The sequence below is a fragment of the Triturus cristatus genome, chromosome 8 (assembly GCF_964204655.1).
Source record: "Triturus cristatus chromosome 8, aTriCri1.1, whole genome shotgun sequence".
Lineage (NCBI taxonomy): Eukaryota > Metazoa > Chordata > Amphibia > Caudata > Salamandridae > Triturus > Triturus cristatus.
Genome location: NC_140591.1, coordinates 292,898,400 through 292,914,728, shown reverse-complemented (window position 1 = coordinate 292,914,728; position 16,329 = coordinate 292,898,400). Strand labels below are relative to the sequence as shown.

Sequence of the window (16,329 nt, the reverse complement as noted above, 5' to 3'; positions counted from 1 at the left end):
CACTGTTTAGCAGTGTATATGTACTGTTTAGCAGTATATCAAGTATTCCGAAGTATCTAGTTATTGTCAAGAATTCTGCTTGGTGATTAGTTAGGCAGACTGTCATCATTGTCGGTCGTTGTTAAAATGTTTAATGTTTAATGTTTAAAGTGTTCAAATATTGTGGTATGAATGATTGTTCATTGTTCACTGTTCATTATTGTGTTTTTTTTGTATTAAGTGTGTTCCAGATTAAGTATCAGATCAGTTGTCAATATGCCGCTCTTTTCGAAGTTAAGACAGATTATTACTAGAAAAGGGGTGCTTGAAGAAGCAGTTCCTATTCCTCCTAGGGACACTCCAGGGCAAATAATGTATCACAAGCATGGCTTAGACGCCATATTATTCCTTGATCTATGGGTGGACTACACCAAAGAGTTACCAGAAAGTCAGAGATGGCCCGTAGCTGGGACCTGGGATGCCGAATGTATCATGAAAGTCGAAGAAGAGTTGTGGAAGAGGAAAGCTAGACAGTCACAGAAAGACGCTGTTGAATTATGGCGTAAAGAATAGCATAGACGCACAGAGTTAGCGCTCAGAAAAGAAGAGAAATGTAGGGAGGATTCAGACAGAGCCCGAGAAAATGTGTTAGTTGAGGAAGGTATACGAGTAAAAGCAGGACAAGTAGATGGACAACGAAACACTCTTATGAAAGAGAAAATGTAGACCAGCTTGGAAGGATGCCATTGAGTTTTTGGCGCAAGGAGTGACATAGAAGGACAGAGTAAGTGTTTCATGAAGCAGAGAGAAGTGGACTGGAGTCTGGAAAAGCCAAGGATGAGATGTTACAGGAGGAATTTGAGCTGGTAAAATGAGCGCAGGCTGACAGAAGAAGAAATACTGACGTTGCTGGTATTTATCCCGTCCTTTCAGAGGACCTGGCAAGAGTGGCCCCAGTAAAAAGACCAGTTATAATACATATATTAATTACATAGTAGCCCAAAGGTTCTTGAGCCCCCCCACCAAATGAACAGCGCATAGCTGGTGTTTACATGGTCCAACATTTGACTACGTTGTCAATAGGAAATTGAGAGGGGTGCAGCTAGAGAAGGAGCAACTCCTGTGATTTGATGACACCCCTAATGTACAAAGTGTTAACGAAAAATAATTAGTGACAAGTTTAGCTTGGAAAAAGAATTGTGGGTATTAAGAATTTGCAAATTTTTCATGAATACAGGTTTGTGTTCTTGATGGTCCAGTGAGCCAATGTGCTGGGTCAAGTCGGTAAGATTATGACCCCCTGAGTGCAAATTGTATGTAAAAATAATTTTTCAATTGAGCGAATTATTGCAGTTTTTATGGAATTGAGTAGTCTTTTTGTCTTTGACAGCTTCAGAGTGAGGAGAAGGTGGGGGCCGTGTAGAGCAGAATGTGATACAGAAATCGGAGACAGATTCTGACCTTGTAGCCAGTGTAGGTGGGGGCCGATGAGAGGAGCAGAACAGGGCACTGCTTAGAAGGCTTCTCTGACATCGCATCTGTGTAATGCCTGCAGCTGGAGAGCCTTGGCGCCAGGAGTAGGAAAAACAAAAAAAAGATGGCTGGCAGCCCAGGCTCAGGCCGCGCTGAGGGGCTATTTTTAACTTCTCTGATAAGACAGGGCAGCTGAGAAATGTAAGTCGAGAAAGATTCCCTTGTTCTATTCTGTGCAAAACAAGTGCCCCGAGGAAATGTCTATGGAGAAGATTTGTTTTATTTTTTAGCAATTGTTATATTGCTTCTGGTCAGAAAGTAAAATGTTGCTCTTGTTTGGAATTTTAAGGGCTATGTGCCTATATAAAAACGATTTTCAAATTCAGACATTTTTGAATTGTGGCCACAAGCTGCCACCAGTTGCATTGGATAAATGATCCAGTGGTTACGGGTCTGTGAGGAAAGATGTGAGATGCATCTTCGACTAGGACATGAGGGTACATTGTGTACAAAGAAGCATAGCACATTTTTATAAAAAAAAAAAAAAAAAAAAAAGAGACAGGTTCGTGTGTTCGTCATTTTTTGATTATTATTGCTGATCCTGTGTGTCAGACTTGACGCGGTCATCATTGGGATGACCCACTGCCAGATGGGGTTGTATAGGGCAGGTAAATAAGTTATTGATTATAAGCCTGACAAATTAAGCAGGCCAGAATGTTCGCATCTGAGCTGTAGGTACTGTAATTACGCATCGCTGCTCATTTATATATGTTAGTGTAATTGTCTATGCTTTCTGTGCCTGGTATACTGATGGCTTGGCATATGTATTTTATATATGTTTTGTTTTTGTGTTGTATTGACCAGTCTGTTTAGCGTTACTAAATTACTAAATTTCACAGACGTGATATTACCTTTATCATGCTGTCAAAATAGCAGACAACACGTTATCAGTGTATGTCTAATTGGTATTGGAGATGAATAAAAGAAGGAAAAGTTATGCAAGACTAAAATATGTATCACATGACTGCCTTTCTCTTATAGACAGGCAGCCTCGGTCATATGTTTCCAGATTGGACATTAAGGAACAATTATGATCTGTGCACTTGCATCTTAACTCTTGAAGGCCTGTTTTAAATAAGGACTGCCACCACAGAGTGACAAATGAGGCCCGGTATTTAGGGTAATGAGAAAATATCTGACAGAATTTCCTTTTTAAAGTTTGCTTTAGTAAGCTCATTCTTGTGAGTGGTGGCCCCAAAAGTTGACTTGTTTTTGAATTAGGCTATTTATTGTATAGGTGGAAATTATTGCACAATGACTGATTTCTTTAGCAGATAAATTATTAATTATCAACATTAACAACTGTTCTTAAACTTGGTTTTCCGAATATTTAGGTAATTTAGCATTCCTATTAGGGCCTCCTAGCATTAATATTGACTTCAGGTTGGTGTAGGTTCATGTACTAGGGACATTTGCATATGAGATGTCATTTGGCCAGCTTATGAGCTAACACAATGAGGTTTGTACATTAATTTGAAGGATTTCTCGCCGTTTCACATACGCTGTGTATCTCCTATAATTTTGCTTACGCCCAGTAGCTACACACAGGGATTAATAGTGTTGACAAGACACAGGGTTTGATAGTGTTTGACAGCAGTGAAATCTGTTTCAGATTTCCTCCTGTCAAAAAGGGGGGGAAGGAGGAGAATATTGGCTTTCTGCTGGCCCCTGAGGAGGTTCGCTTCCCGCTAGCCCCTTAAGAAATTAAGCCCCTTAGAAATTAGCCCCCTTAGAAATTAAGCCAAGGAAATAGGTATGGTGTTTTCCCCTTTTTCTCATGTTTTATTGTGATCTTTCAGGGGAATTAGTTGTGGGCACCGGAACGTATTCAATTGATTTCTGGTTTTTTCACAGCCCAAGACACAAAAAGACTAAAGTCCTCAAGAACACACTGTGGCATTTGAAGAATTAAAGAGAGCTTTATGTCAAGCACCAGTTTTAGCAAACCCTGATTACAACAAATCGTTTATGTTTTTTGTGACAGAGCGGGATGGAACAGCACTATCTGTCCTAACACAAGATCATGCAGGAAAACACGAGCCCTGTGCTTATTTTTCTAGTACATTAGACCCAGTAGCCCAGGCTTTGCCTGCGTGCCTAAATCAGTTGCAGCAACGGCCTTAGCCATAAGACAAAGTGACTCGATAGTGCTGGGCCACCCTCTGACAGTACAAGTACCACACGCAGTAGAGGTTCTCTTGAACCGGACACAAACACAACACCTGACTGTAGCTAGACTGACGGATTATGAGCTGACGTTATTTCAACCACACATAGAGATCAGACGATGCAACATACTGAATCCCGCTACCCTTTTGCCCTCCAGTACAGAAAGCGTTTCACCACACAACTGTGTTGAAGTAATACATACCGTGACTAAACCAAGACAAGACTTGACAGATGTTGCACTCCCAGACCCCGAGCTAACACTATATGTTGACGGCTCATGCATGAGGACAGGGGCGGGAGAATTAGTGGCAGCATATGCAGTGACTGCTGATACTGTAATAATAGAGACTAAAAGAATAGACATATTGTCAGCACAAGCAGCAGAGCTCATCGCCCTGACACAAGCGTGCATAAGAGCTAAGCACCTGAGAGTAAACATTTATACCGATTTTCTGGCGAGAAAGAGGTTTCTTGACCTCTCATGGGGCCAAGATACAGCATGGCCCCCTTATTCAAGCCCTACTGGAAGCAATACATTTACCAACAGCCATAGCTATCCTAAAATGTAAAGCACATACTAGAGCCACAGATACCATTTCCCAAGGCAATGATCTGGCAGACCGAACTGCTAAACAGACAGCTCAGACCCCACTAGACATGACAAAATCACAGATACTATCACTGTCCAAAGCCATGACAGTTAGGGATCCTTCCAGGGATGTACAAGACATTCAGACACATGCTACTGTAGACGAATTAAAGAAATGATCGGAACAAGGAGGGGTACTGACTGATCAAGGTTGGATGACAAAGGGCAAATCCACATGGTTTCTTCCTGATACCATGGTACAAGTGATTATAAATACCGCACATAGTCCTGCACACTTAGGAGAGAAAGCAATGATAGATAGCTTACAGAATATATGGTTCAACAAGCACCTGCGTGCAGCAGCGAAACAAAAGGTCAGAACATGTATGATCTGTTGCCAATTCAATGCAGGTAAAGGCATTCCGATGGAACAAGGTGGATTCCATCCACCTGACCACCCTTTTGAAGTGCTCCAAATGGATTATATCCAAATAAACAGATGTAGAGGTTACAAATATGTCCTGGTACTAATGAAGCAGGTGTCCCTTCTGTTAGGGTATACCTGGAAATTCCATTGTGTGCGACATCCTGAAGCAGCAGGCCTTGTAGAAAGACATAATCAGACATTAAAATTTTGCGCAGACAAAGGTATAGACTGGATGGTAGCCCTGCCGGTTGCCCTCTTTTACATGCGAATGGTAGCTCATTCTAGAACAGGCTTATCTCCCTATGAAGTGGTCTTTGGTAGACCACCAAAATATGTGGGCACTACAATGCCTAAAAGATTACTTATGTTGACAGTAACATGCTGACAGATTACCTGGCTTCCTTGATGTCTGCACTACTCTCTTGTTGTTCGCAGGTTGCTGCCGCCTTCCCTGACAACACCCAGGTCAAAGAATACTCCATCGCTCCTGGATGACAGGCGCCAAAGTCAGTGCTCTGGACCACGGGGACGGCCGTTAAAGTCAAAGTGCACCTTCACCACTCTTTTACAAAGGAAAAAGACTTTAAACTTTGAACTTGGATTTTGAACAACATTTTCTAGAGGAGAATGCCCAGAAGTTTCCACAAAGCTAAACCTTGATTCAAAAAGTCAGAACCCGTTTGATCAATTAAGTCCACTAGGTGGTGAAGCGGTTGAACATGTATTCTGGCTCGCATAAGATCTTGGACAATAACATAAAGCAAAAATAAGAGAGCTAGATAAGAAGCAAATAGATGTATAGTGACTGTAATTTTTCAATATCTTAAGAGCATCACGATAATACGTGCATCAGCTTAATACTACATGCTATTTTTCCTCCTATTGCCTCACTCTTATACTCCTCCACTAATGATACCATAAAGCACACCATAAAGCACACATTTAGTGATCTGCCATCCTATGAGCTATCATATCGACTTGCCTTACGCAACAATACCTTTATTCAGATGCTGCACCATTCACATCAGACTAGCAATGCTACAGACTGCTGGGTCTGTGGCCGACTCCCCCCCTATCAGAACTATAAGGGAGTTTTGCCCCTTTATTCTCTATCCGTTCACACACAATGGCTCCTGTGGAGCATGGTTTAGTTTGATTAATTCCCTAGATTCGAATTCCGCAGTTTATCAAGACAACTGGGTATGGGGAAACCTGAATTTAGTTTTTGCTTAAAGTCTGCTACCCTAACAAGGAGGGACTTCCCAAAAGAACAGGAACTGATCTAAGAAATGAAGTATATGGATTAGGTAATTTTACACTTAACCTCATGATCCTGAACGTTGAATCTGAAACTACACCAATCTTGCCCGCCATGTCCGTATTCCCAGTAAAAGAGGAATTATGTATAAGAAAGAATGGCTCCATACACATGGGCCATAGTAAATGCACCACTGTAATAAAATTCAGTGATCAAGGCAAGTCTACATTTAGAGCTTCTCGTCATCCCTACTTTATATGTGGCCAGACCGCATATATACGCCTACCTCTAGATTGGGATGGTACCTGTTACATAGCATTCCTCCTACCATCTGTTTTCCTAACTCCTCCTGATTCTCATAGAAATACTCATTTAGTACACAATAGACAGCAGAGAGATCTCCCAATTGTCAATTACACTGAAACAGCATGGGAAAAATACACAGATTTCAATAAAGGTTTCTTTCCCTATATAGGTACAGTTACCAATAGTAAGCTGATACGTAGATTAACCAGAACCCTTGAAGCAGTAGTGAACGAAACTATTCCCGCCTTAGGCAATTTAACAGAAGAGCAGTCTGCTATGCGGATTGTTGTGCTTCAAAATAGTCTTGTCCTTGACGTTATCCTGGCCGATAGGGGCGGAGCTTGTAGGGTCATCGGATCAAGCCATTGCATTTTTCATACCAGAAAATTCGCCATCTGTATATAAAGCCATAACTCGCCTTCATAAGATTGTAAGCCAGATACACCAGAATCCAGGCACCTGGACTTGGTCCGGTTGGTTTTGGAGTGTATTATCTACCTTTGGATGGAGGGTCCTATCCTTCCTAGGTATTGGCCTTCTCATACTATTCAGTTGCTGTCTATGTCTACAATGTGGACCAGCGATCTGTGGTCTGTGTGCCACATCGTGTATTCCACCACCAAGATTTCATTCAAGATCACGGAAGAAGAAAGAAGAACAAATGATGCTATATGAACAGATCAATGGATTGATGAAGATTGATATCTCTTGAAGGGCAAGTAGGGGACAAGGAGGGAATGTGGAAATGTGGATTCTCCTGACCAGTTATGTCCCCTATCTTGGACCCCAACGGTTCTATATGCATGTTACAAGTACATGTATGTTCCCTCCAGTTCCAGTTTCGAAGACGCAAACACATGTGCGTCCACCGTTAACATGTCCTCTGTCAGATCCGCCATGAATGGGCTGGATATTCGATTCCTAAGTATGAAAGGCCACCGACTTTTTATGGCTAAGTTACTCCATTTTTGCAGTTCAGGCAGAGTAGGCCCGATTCTGTCCTCAAAGCCTTTCCCTGCTCTCTGCCTCTGACAGCATCAGTTTGAGCTCGCATCTGTATCCATGAACTTTGTCCTACTCCCTGTGCAGCTAACGGTGCCTGCCTCGGCCAGTTTTCGCCTGCCTGCCAAGAAGCTGTATTTCACCTTCGAATTATCTGCTTCCCCCTCAGCCGATGCATTCCTGCCTAGTAGCTTAAGTAAACATTCCTCCAGTTACCAAGCAAAAGGCCCGGTTTCTCTGCCCTCATGCAAGTAATTCATAGCCCTGTCACCATGGAATATTCCCATCCCCTCGCATTCAGTGTAGACACTTAGACGCTTGTACACGCACACACAGTCAGTATAGAATAGATTTTGTCCGAGAGCCCTTCCCTTGTGGATAACACAGTTCTTTAAACATAGGATATTAGATATGATTTGGGATTAGGTTGACATAACCCCAGACTTTTGTCTCCACATGTAGAGCTAAATGTCAAGTCCCTTTCTCCCTCTAGTTGCACGTCTATCACACGTCATGCTGCTGCGCACGCATCTCTGCCAAGTATTTCTGCTGACATTGCGAAATCATCTCCAGGTATCCACCCACACATGACAATTTACCCATTATCATCAAGTGGACGCCCACATGGACGCCCACCTTCACGCCTACTTACACGCCCACATGCTCTTATCTCATTCTCTCTTGCTCTCTTGCTTACGTACAATTGAGAAATGTATATATACTGTACTCTGTGAATAATGTTTTGAGAATATTGAGAATACTTTTCAGCCCCGTCCAGATCCTTTTTGGTGATGGAGATATTCTCCCTTTGACTCGAGTTATTGGAATAAAGCCCTTTATGAATCTGATACCACAGACTCAGCCTTTTGCTTTATGCATGATCTTATTGATATCTGAAAAATTATGACAGCGTGATATTTTATTTACCACAACACCAGGGCTTAAACCTGGCCCCTCAGTTCCAGAGACGACAGCTCTGGCTTTTACATCACATACCCGGTTGCAGATTCCCTTTTCTTTGCAGAACTTGCAATGCAGATGTACAAGACTGTACTCTGAATGCCTGAGGTGTATGGGGTAAGTATAGGTTTCTAAGGTTCAAGTAGCAGCATTGTAGAAAAGAATTATCACCTTTTTACAGTATCATACTTACATTAGTCATCTAATTCTGCTAATCCTTTTTTAATCAATGGCAGATGAACAAGTTCTTTATCATCTTCATACAAAAATATAGACGGCTCAGGGAAACGACTCTAAAAAACAAAAAACAAATGTTTTAATGGCGCATCTCAAGCTTGCATTTTGTTTTAACACAATATCTTGTGCTAATGAAACATGTGTTGCGATGGATTGAAAAGTGACAAAGAACAGGTTACTTACCTTCGGTAACACCATATCTGGTTGAGACTCCATTTAGCCACAGACTCCTGACCTTAAAATATTTCCTGTGTGTCAATCAATCCGAAAATCTGGAGCAGGACCTTTGCTCACCGATAGGTGGCGTTGATCGGCTTCACATCTGTGTCCTCTACGCTGGGAGTGATGTGTGCAGTGCCTATATAGGAGCCACCCCAGGGTGCTGACATCAGATTCTTTTAGTGACATTTCCATGCCAGAAGCACGGAGCCCCGTCAGAAAGCTTATGGACCAGTCTAAAGATAATAAGGACCTACAGGGAAGCAGAAAAAAACAGTTTGCAGAACTGGGAGGTTGCGAAGGTTGGTATGCAATCTGCAGCTAGATAAGAGTCTCTACCAGATACAGCGTCACCAATTGTAAGTAACTTGCTCATCTAATAGAGACTTCCGATTCCTGATTCCTTACCTTAGAAAAGATCCCCAAGCAATACCTCCTCAGAGGTGGTTCTGCGAACAAGCTCAGACCAAAAAGTCCTGGTGCCTGTCACAACGGACCTGACTGTCAAGGCAGTAGCATTCAGTAAATCTGTGCAGAGATGCCCAGGTTGCAGCCTGACAGATGTCCATGAAAGGACTCCATGAGCCCATGCAGTGGTTGCAGTCTTAGCTCTGGTGGAGTTAGCTCGCAGGCCCTCAGGGAGCTGCTTCTTGGCTATTGCGAAGCAGATCTTAATGAAGGGCACAATCCCTCTAGAGATGGTCTGTTTCTGCACAGCTTTCTCTTTCTTTGCTCCAGCAAACCCAATGAAAAGTTGATCATCCACCTGGTGTTATCTGGTGCAACTGATGTAGAACAAATTTAGGGACCAGGCAATGGTGTCTTTACCCCGCTTTATAAGGGTGAGGCAGAGCGAAGAAGGTTGGTAGCATGATGCTTCAGCTGATGTAGACAGGCGTCATGACCTTTGGTAGAAAAGAGGAAAGGATGTGGAGAACTGTTTGCTAGGGAAGAAGTTGGTGTATGGGAGTGTGCAGAGCGCACCTGTAGCTTGCTGAATCTCCAGGCAAATGTATTGTTCACAAGAAGACTATCTTGATCATCAAGAGACACAGAGAGAATTTATGCTTGGACTCGAATGGTGAACACATGAAGAAGGTTCAGACCAAATTAAGGTACCACTGGGGCATAATGAAAGATTTAGGGGGAAACCTGCTAAAGTCCTTAAAAAAAAAAAAAAAAAAAAAAAAAGAGTCACAACAGGTAACCTAAACAGGGACCGCTGATCTGGCACCCGTAAGCAGGCAGATAAGCTTGAAAGAGAGTCACAACAGGTAAGCTAAATAGGGACAGCTGATCCGGCAACAGTAAGCAGGCTGGTAAGCTTGAAAGATACCCTTAAGCTGGGCTCAAAGCAAAGCCTTGTCTGGTTACGATAAAAAAACAATACCTTGATAATGATGCAGAAAGAGGACCAACATGCTTGTTAGTGCAGCAAGCACAAACATGTCCAAATGGTATGCATATATGATCTTTGTTGATGGGTGCCTGGCTGGAAGTATAACTTCACAGACATCCAAAGGGAGATCAACTGTTGGAAGAGGCAGCCTGATCAGAGGACAGATGCTCATGCTTTGGAGTTCGTGATACCATACACTCTGTGCCCAATCTCGAGCCATAAGGATAACTTGGGCCCGGGCAGTTATGATCTCCTTGAGAACTGAGGGCAGTAGTGGTATCGGTAAAAAGGCATACAGGAGCTCTGAGCTCGACTTGAGACAAAATGTGTCACTGAGCAAGAGCCCCTTGGAAGGTCCAACAAACAGTCCTACCATGGGCTGCACATGCTCCTTCAAGGAACCACTAACTTGGGATCGTTAACATTTTATTTCAGTATGCACTCGCCAAATACACTAATGCTACTGCTCGATTTTAATTCGTAGACCTTTGACTAATGGAAGAGTTACTTACCTTCGGAAACAATGCATCTGGTGGAGAAACAGTCTAGCCGCAGATTCCTTAACTTAGAATATCTCTCCAGGCATCAGACTGGATCCGGAAAATGCTTTTTTCCCCAGCAATACCCCTGCACGCCGGGAGGTGGCGTCTGTAGGAGAGTAGGGTCTGCTTTCTATGTTCACCCCCACTTTTTGCTTTTGCTTCACTGGTTTTCGACTTAGATGTGGCTGTGGGCCTGCCAATCAGACCCACAGCCCAGCTGTTCTCTCTCTAAATTAATACTATGTACTTTAGGTGCATAACCCAATTGGTAAGGATCACCTTATTGGCCCCTGTATAGTGTACCTTAGGTACCCAGGGCATAGGTGTACCCTAGGCCTACCCGGGGCTGCAGCATGTATTATTTCACCCCTGGCCTGGCCTTCCATTATGACACAACTGGCTGATCACTCAGCTGGGGCAAGGTCGTGTAATCACCCCTTGCTTAGATGTAGTATTCCTATACCTACCTTATATATAGACACATGTGTACCTATCAGTCACTCCTATGGCAGGCCTTAACAATCCTGGAGGCAGAGTGCTTGGTAACATGTGAGATGGTGCTCTAGCATGACCTGAGCCTATCTGCAGCTTTCGGAACCATATCCTTATAGCTGTTCTATGATATAGCCTACCATATACTCTTAAAGTGCCTTATAATCTTAAGCGGTTATGGTAACTATGGTTTGGCTTTATCAAAACATGTCGTGTAAGGTGTCTAACACTTTGGAATTATACCCCCATACCATTTCTGGCAATGAGGATATTATTCCTGCCTTCTAGAGGGAGAAGACATGTTGAAACCTACTTACCCGGTTAAAGTTAACCAGAGCCCCAGCATCACAAAATGGATTCTGCTGACACACACACAAGTCTGACCTCCTGCTGCTGGGAGTCCTTCCAGCGAGGGAGGCTTGGACAATAGGTTTCCTGCCTTGGGAGGTGCGAGCACCACCCCAGACAGGACTTAGTGTATTGGGGCAGGGAGGCATGAAAGAAACTAGACACTGCCTGGAGCACACAAGGTGTCCCATGCATAGTCCAGTTCAAACCGGCGCTGGGGCACTCCAGCCCCAGCTCTGGCGCGAAACTGGACAAAGGAAAGGGGGTGTAACCACTCCCCTTCCTGGTCCCACCCATAGGAGGGACCTTGCAGGTAGCCCAGCCCACTAGCCCAGTATATCAGTAGGTAGCTGAGCCCTGCAGAATTAGATTATCCTGAATCTGCAACTTGAACAGAAACTCTGGACCTTCGACATTCGACCTCAGGAAGAAGACTGAAGAATCTCCCTTGTGGCCAAGGAGTGACCACCCTGGGCAACCAGGCACCATCCAGCGACCGCTGCTTGCTTTGCGACTGATCCTACGAGGGACGACTGCAGAGACTGACCAGCGCCGAGACTTCCAGACACCTCTGAACCAGATCCACCTCTACAGCAAAGCTGAGACCCGTGGAGGCGACGAGGGACGTGGGACCGGCGACTTGGGGAAAGTGGCTAGTAACTGACTAGCGCGACTTCTGAGGCTTCCTCGAGGCTGTGCTTGGGGAATTGAGAAGCCCCCATCCCGAGCACCATCTGCTCCGAAGATCAGCTCCCCACACTTCACGTGTTCTGCGTGGGCCCTTCTGCACCCGAGTTGCTCGACGTGTTGTCCGGTTGCTGGCCCGTTGGCTGGTGACCTCTGCGACGACGAACCTTTGATTTCACCTTGCTGGTCCGGCTCCTCCAGACTGGCGCTCGCTCCTCTGTGAAAGAGAAGCACCCCAGACCTTCCTGGTCTGCACCAGAAGCAAGTCCTCCATTCTGCGTGGGTTCTGCTTACCAAGGCTTGTTGGGTCCTAACTCGACATCGACGCCGCCGACAGCAAGAGCCTTCGTGGGACAGCTCGCCTCCTGGTCCTGGTCGTCTCCTGGTACCCTTGGCTGCTGCGACAAGCTTCACCTCTTCACCTGCATCTGCACGACATCGCCTGGTTCCTTCCCGGCTCCTGGCTGGTGACCTAGACTCTGTCCCTTCTGCTTGCAGGTATCCTTCCTTCTTGATTCCATCCTTGGGATCCACCGGACACTCTTCACTGACTGCCTGTCAGCAACTTTCCTTCAGGCATCCATAGGAGTCAATGACGAAACCCGACGCAAGTTCACACCTATGCACCCGCAGCCCGTGGGCTAGGTAACTTGAGTACTCCGGTGCTCACAAGGGTATTGACTATCCTAGGGTCTAGTTTCCAAGTCTCGAACTCCTAGCTATTCCAGAATGGTCCTAAAACTGATAACTTCTAATAACTACTATTTCTATCGACTTTTACGCATTACGCGTGAGTGTTTCCACTCTGCACCTGAATCCCGTGGGCCTCCCACTTCCTAACCTTTGGTAGTATAGTGTAGCCCCAGCGATTCCCTAGGCCTAGGCCTATCCTGTGTTCGTGACAGTGGTTCTTATACCACTTACTTAGTATATGGTTTGCGTGGCCCCTAGGGCCTAACTGTATTACTTACCTGTGTGACTTAATGTATGCTTAAATAAGGTTGTGTTGTACTTACCTCGAATCTCATAAAGAGTGCTGAGGGTTTGACTAGAATAAATACATTCTATTTTTATATATATCTGTTGTGGTGTCCTTTCATTTGGTATTCAAGGGATTACATATGGTATAACAGCTGGCTTCACATGCCATACAGAGTTTAGCCTAAGACTGCTCTTGTCCATGCTACCACTAGGATAGCTGGTCTATAAGGTTGACTTTACAACCAATCACCATAAGGGTTGTTTGGACAGATACAAGGTGTACACTAGAATTAGTGACATCATATATCAGGCCAACTTCTCACATGCAGCATTTGTGAGATGTCCCTACCTTTTGATGCCCCCGGCAAAAGGCTCCCACAGGTTCTGCCCCCCACTTTGGGCGGGAGAGTCGGCAGCAAAACCAAGCTAGAAGGAGAGGTGTGCCCACCTTTGCCAACCCCACACCTCAAGTGGGAGAGGCAAGGTGACGCACACATCTCAGTCCCCTCCATCTTGAAGATGAGGGGGCCGAACCAATCTTGAAGAGGCTCATAACCCCCTCCCACCCCAAGGAAGGGACCCATTGGTCTCAACCTGCACACCCCTTTTAACACTCCTAAATTTAGTATTTAGGGGAGACCTTGAACTTTGCCTTCTCAGATTCAGGGAAGAAAGACAGAAGAGCCTTGCTGACACAGGAAGAAGAGGACACCTACTGCTTTGGCCCCAGCCCTACTGGCCTGTCTGCCTCCGACCTGCCTACAGCAAAGAAACCGGCATGTCCAGCTGCCCCTCAGAGCCGGAGGACCTGCCCTGCAACAATCTTAAAGACTCTGTCTCCCATGAGCAGCAGATTTAAAGACCCGCCCACAGAATCCGGACCTGCGATTCTGCACCATCACCCCACGGCCCGAGTGGCCCAACACCATGAGGAGGTTTCCCCAGCGATCATGACCTGGCATCTGGTGAACTCTGACTCCCTAGATCTTCAAGACGCCTGCAGCCTCAACCTGAAGTGTCCCCTTGACCTCGACTGGAGCTGGTAAGAAGATCAGACGCCAAAAGACACTCCTGTACCTGATGACCCACGGCCTTGGGTGGCCCAACTGACTGTGTCCAGGCATCCCCCAAGAATTCAACTTTCCCCTCCAGCCGATGGTCGCCTTCAGGAAATCTCCCTGTAGTGAAGACCTTAACCCCAGGAGCTTTGCTCCAACACCTGAGTGGCAAGCTCCTAAGCAGTTCCTAACTAAAGGCCCTGTTAGCCCCATTCGCTAACATTGGGCCTCTGAACTTTTCACCCAGCCGGCCCAGAGCCGCTGGTGGTGCAACTTGAGTTCCTACCTAGGCCTTGGGGAACCTTGGTACCTAACACCAAAAACTCCCGCTTGTAAGACGTTTACTTACCTGTGAAACCAATAACCTTTTTTCTCCCATAGGAACCCATGTTATGAGATTTTGGACCTAAAATGTTTTAAGTGTTCCACTGTTGTTTTGTATGTTGGAAAAAGTAACTATGCTTGAAGCAAATAAAAGTCTTACTGACCTTTGATTGCGAGATCCTTAGGTGTGGTATCTAGGCATACCACCCCCAGTAGTCGAAGTAATCTGGAAGTAATCAAAAAGTAAAAGGAATATGCTACTTACCAGTATGCATCTGTTCTTGGCATGTAGAGCTGCAGATCTACACACTTGTGCATAGATCGCCATCTGGTGTTGGGCCCGGATGTTTGCAGTTTGTTTTTCCTTTTGGAAAGTCTTTGGAAGTCACGAGATCGGGGACTCCTCCTATGGATCGTATTGCGCATGGGCTTCGGCTCCATCCTCAGATTGTTTTTCGCCAGTAGGGAAAGATGGAGCGTAGTAGTGACAGTGAAGAAACCCATGTGTGTTGTATCTAAATAATATAGACTGGAACAGATACAGGTAGCCGGGGAGGCGGGTTGGCATGTGTAGATCTGCAGCTCTACATGCCAAGAACAGATGCATACTGGTAAGTAGCATATTCCGTTCGAGGCATATGAGCTGCAGATTACACACTTTTGCATAGACTATATAGCAGTTCCCAACCTTAGCGGCGACCACCGGTATCTGTTGCAGTAGTTTGAAATTGTGTTTTTAGTACAGCCTGGCCCACACTAGCTTGTTGCTTGGTTTGCACATCTACACAGTAGTGTTTAGTGAAAGTGTGCGGTGTTGACCATGTAGCTGCTTTGCAGATATCATCTAATGGGATGTTCCCTAGAAAAGCCATAGAAGCCCCTATCTTCCATGTAGAATGGGCTTTAGGGGGAACGGATAGCGTTCGTTTTGCTTTGTGGTAGCAAATCTGGATGCATTTTACAATCCACCTAGCTATCCCTGATTTTGAGATGGGGTTGCCCTTGTGTGGTGGAGAGAAAGAGACAAACAGTTGTTTGGTCTTTCTGAAAGGTTGTGTTCTTTGGATATAGTAAAGTAAGGCTCGTTTGACATCTAGCGTGTGTAGAGCCCTTTCTGCAACAGTCTGAGGTTGCGAGAAAAATAATGGTAATTCTACAGATTTATTTAGGTGAAAAGGGGAAATGACTTTAGGTAGGAATTTTGGGTTGGTACGGAGAACAACCTTGTTTTGGTGCATTTGAAGAAAAGGTTTGTGTATGGTAAGTGCTTGTATTTCACTGACCCTTCTAAGGGAAGTGATGGCTACAAGGAAAGCTGTTTTCCATGTGAGAAATTGCAGTTCGCATTTATGCAAAGGTTCGAAGGGAGGCCCCATTAGCCTTGGGAGAACGAAATTTAAGTTCCACACAGGTGAGGGTGGTACTCTGGGGGGGAATTATTCTTTTTAGGCCTTCCGTGAGGGCTTTAATGGCAGGTACTCTGAAAAGTGATAGGTGTTGCCTGTTTTGTAGGTAAGCTGCAATTGCTGCGAGGTGTAGCCGAATGGAGGTATATGCTAGATTACACCTTTGTAGGTGTAAGTAGCATATGATGTGTTGTATAGACACGTCTAGAGGATTGATTGTATTGTTATGGCAATAAACAACAAATCTTTTCCACTTGGCAGCGTAGCAGGCTCTAGTGGTAGGGCGTCTAGCTACTCTGATGACGTTCATACAGTCAGGGGGAAGGTTTAGGTATCCGAATTCTAGGATTTCAGGAGCCAGATCGCAAGGTTGAGCTGAGCTGGGTCCGGGTTAGAAGGCATGGTGAGAGGTG

General features: G+C 45.0%; 1 protein-coding gene across 1 annotated transcript in view; it reads right to left on the bottom strand.

Annotated features, from left to right (window-relative positions):
- RNF17 (ring finger protein 17) overlaps positions 1–16,329 on the bottom strand; it is a 2,644,767-nt gene that overhangs the window by 49,365 nt on the left and 2,579,073 nt on the right. Inside the window, exon 39 of the mRNA XM_085621540.1 lies at positions 8,417–8,516. Within this exon, the coding sequence (XP_085477666.1) occupies positions 8,418–8,516 (99 nt within the window). The 3' untranslated portion in view covers position 8,417. The remainder of the gene's footprint in view (positions 1–8,416; positions 8,517–16,329) is intronic.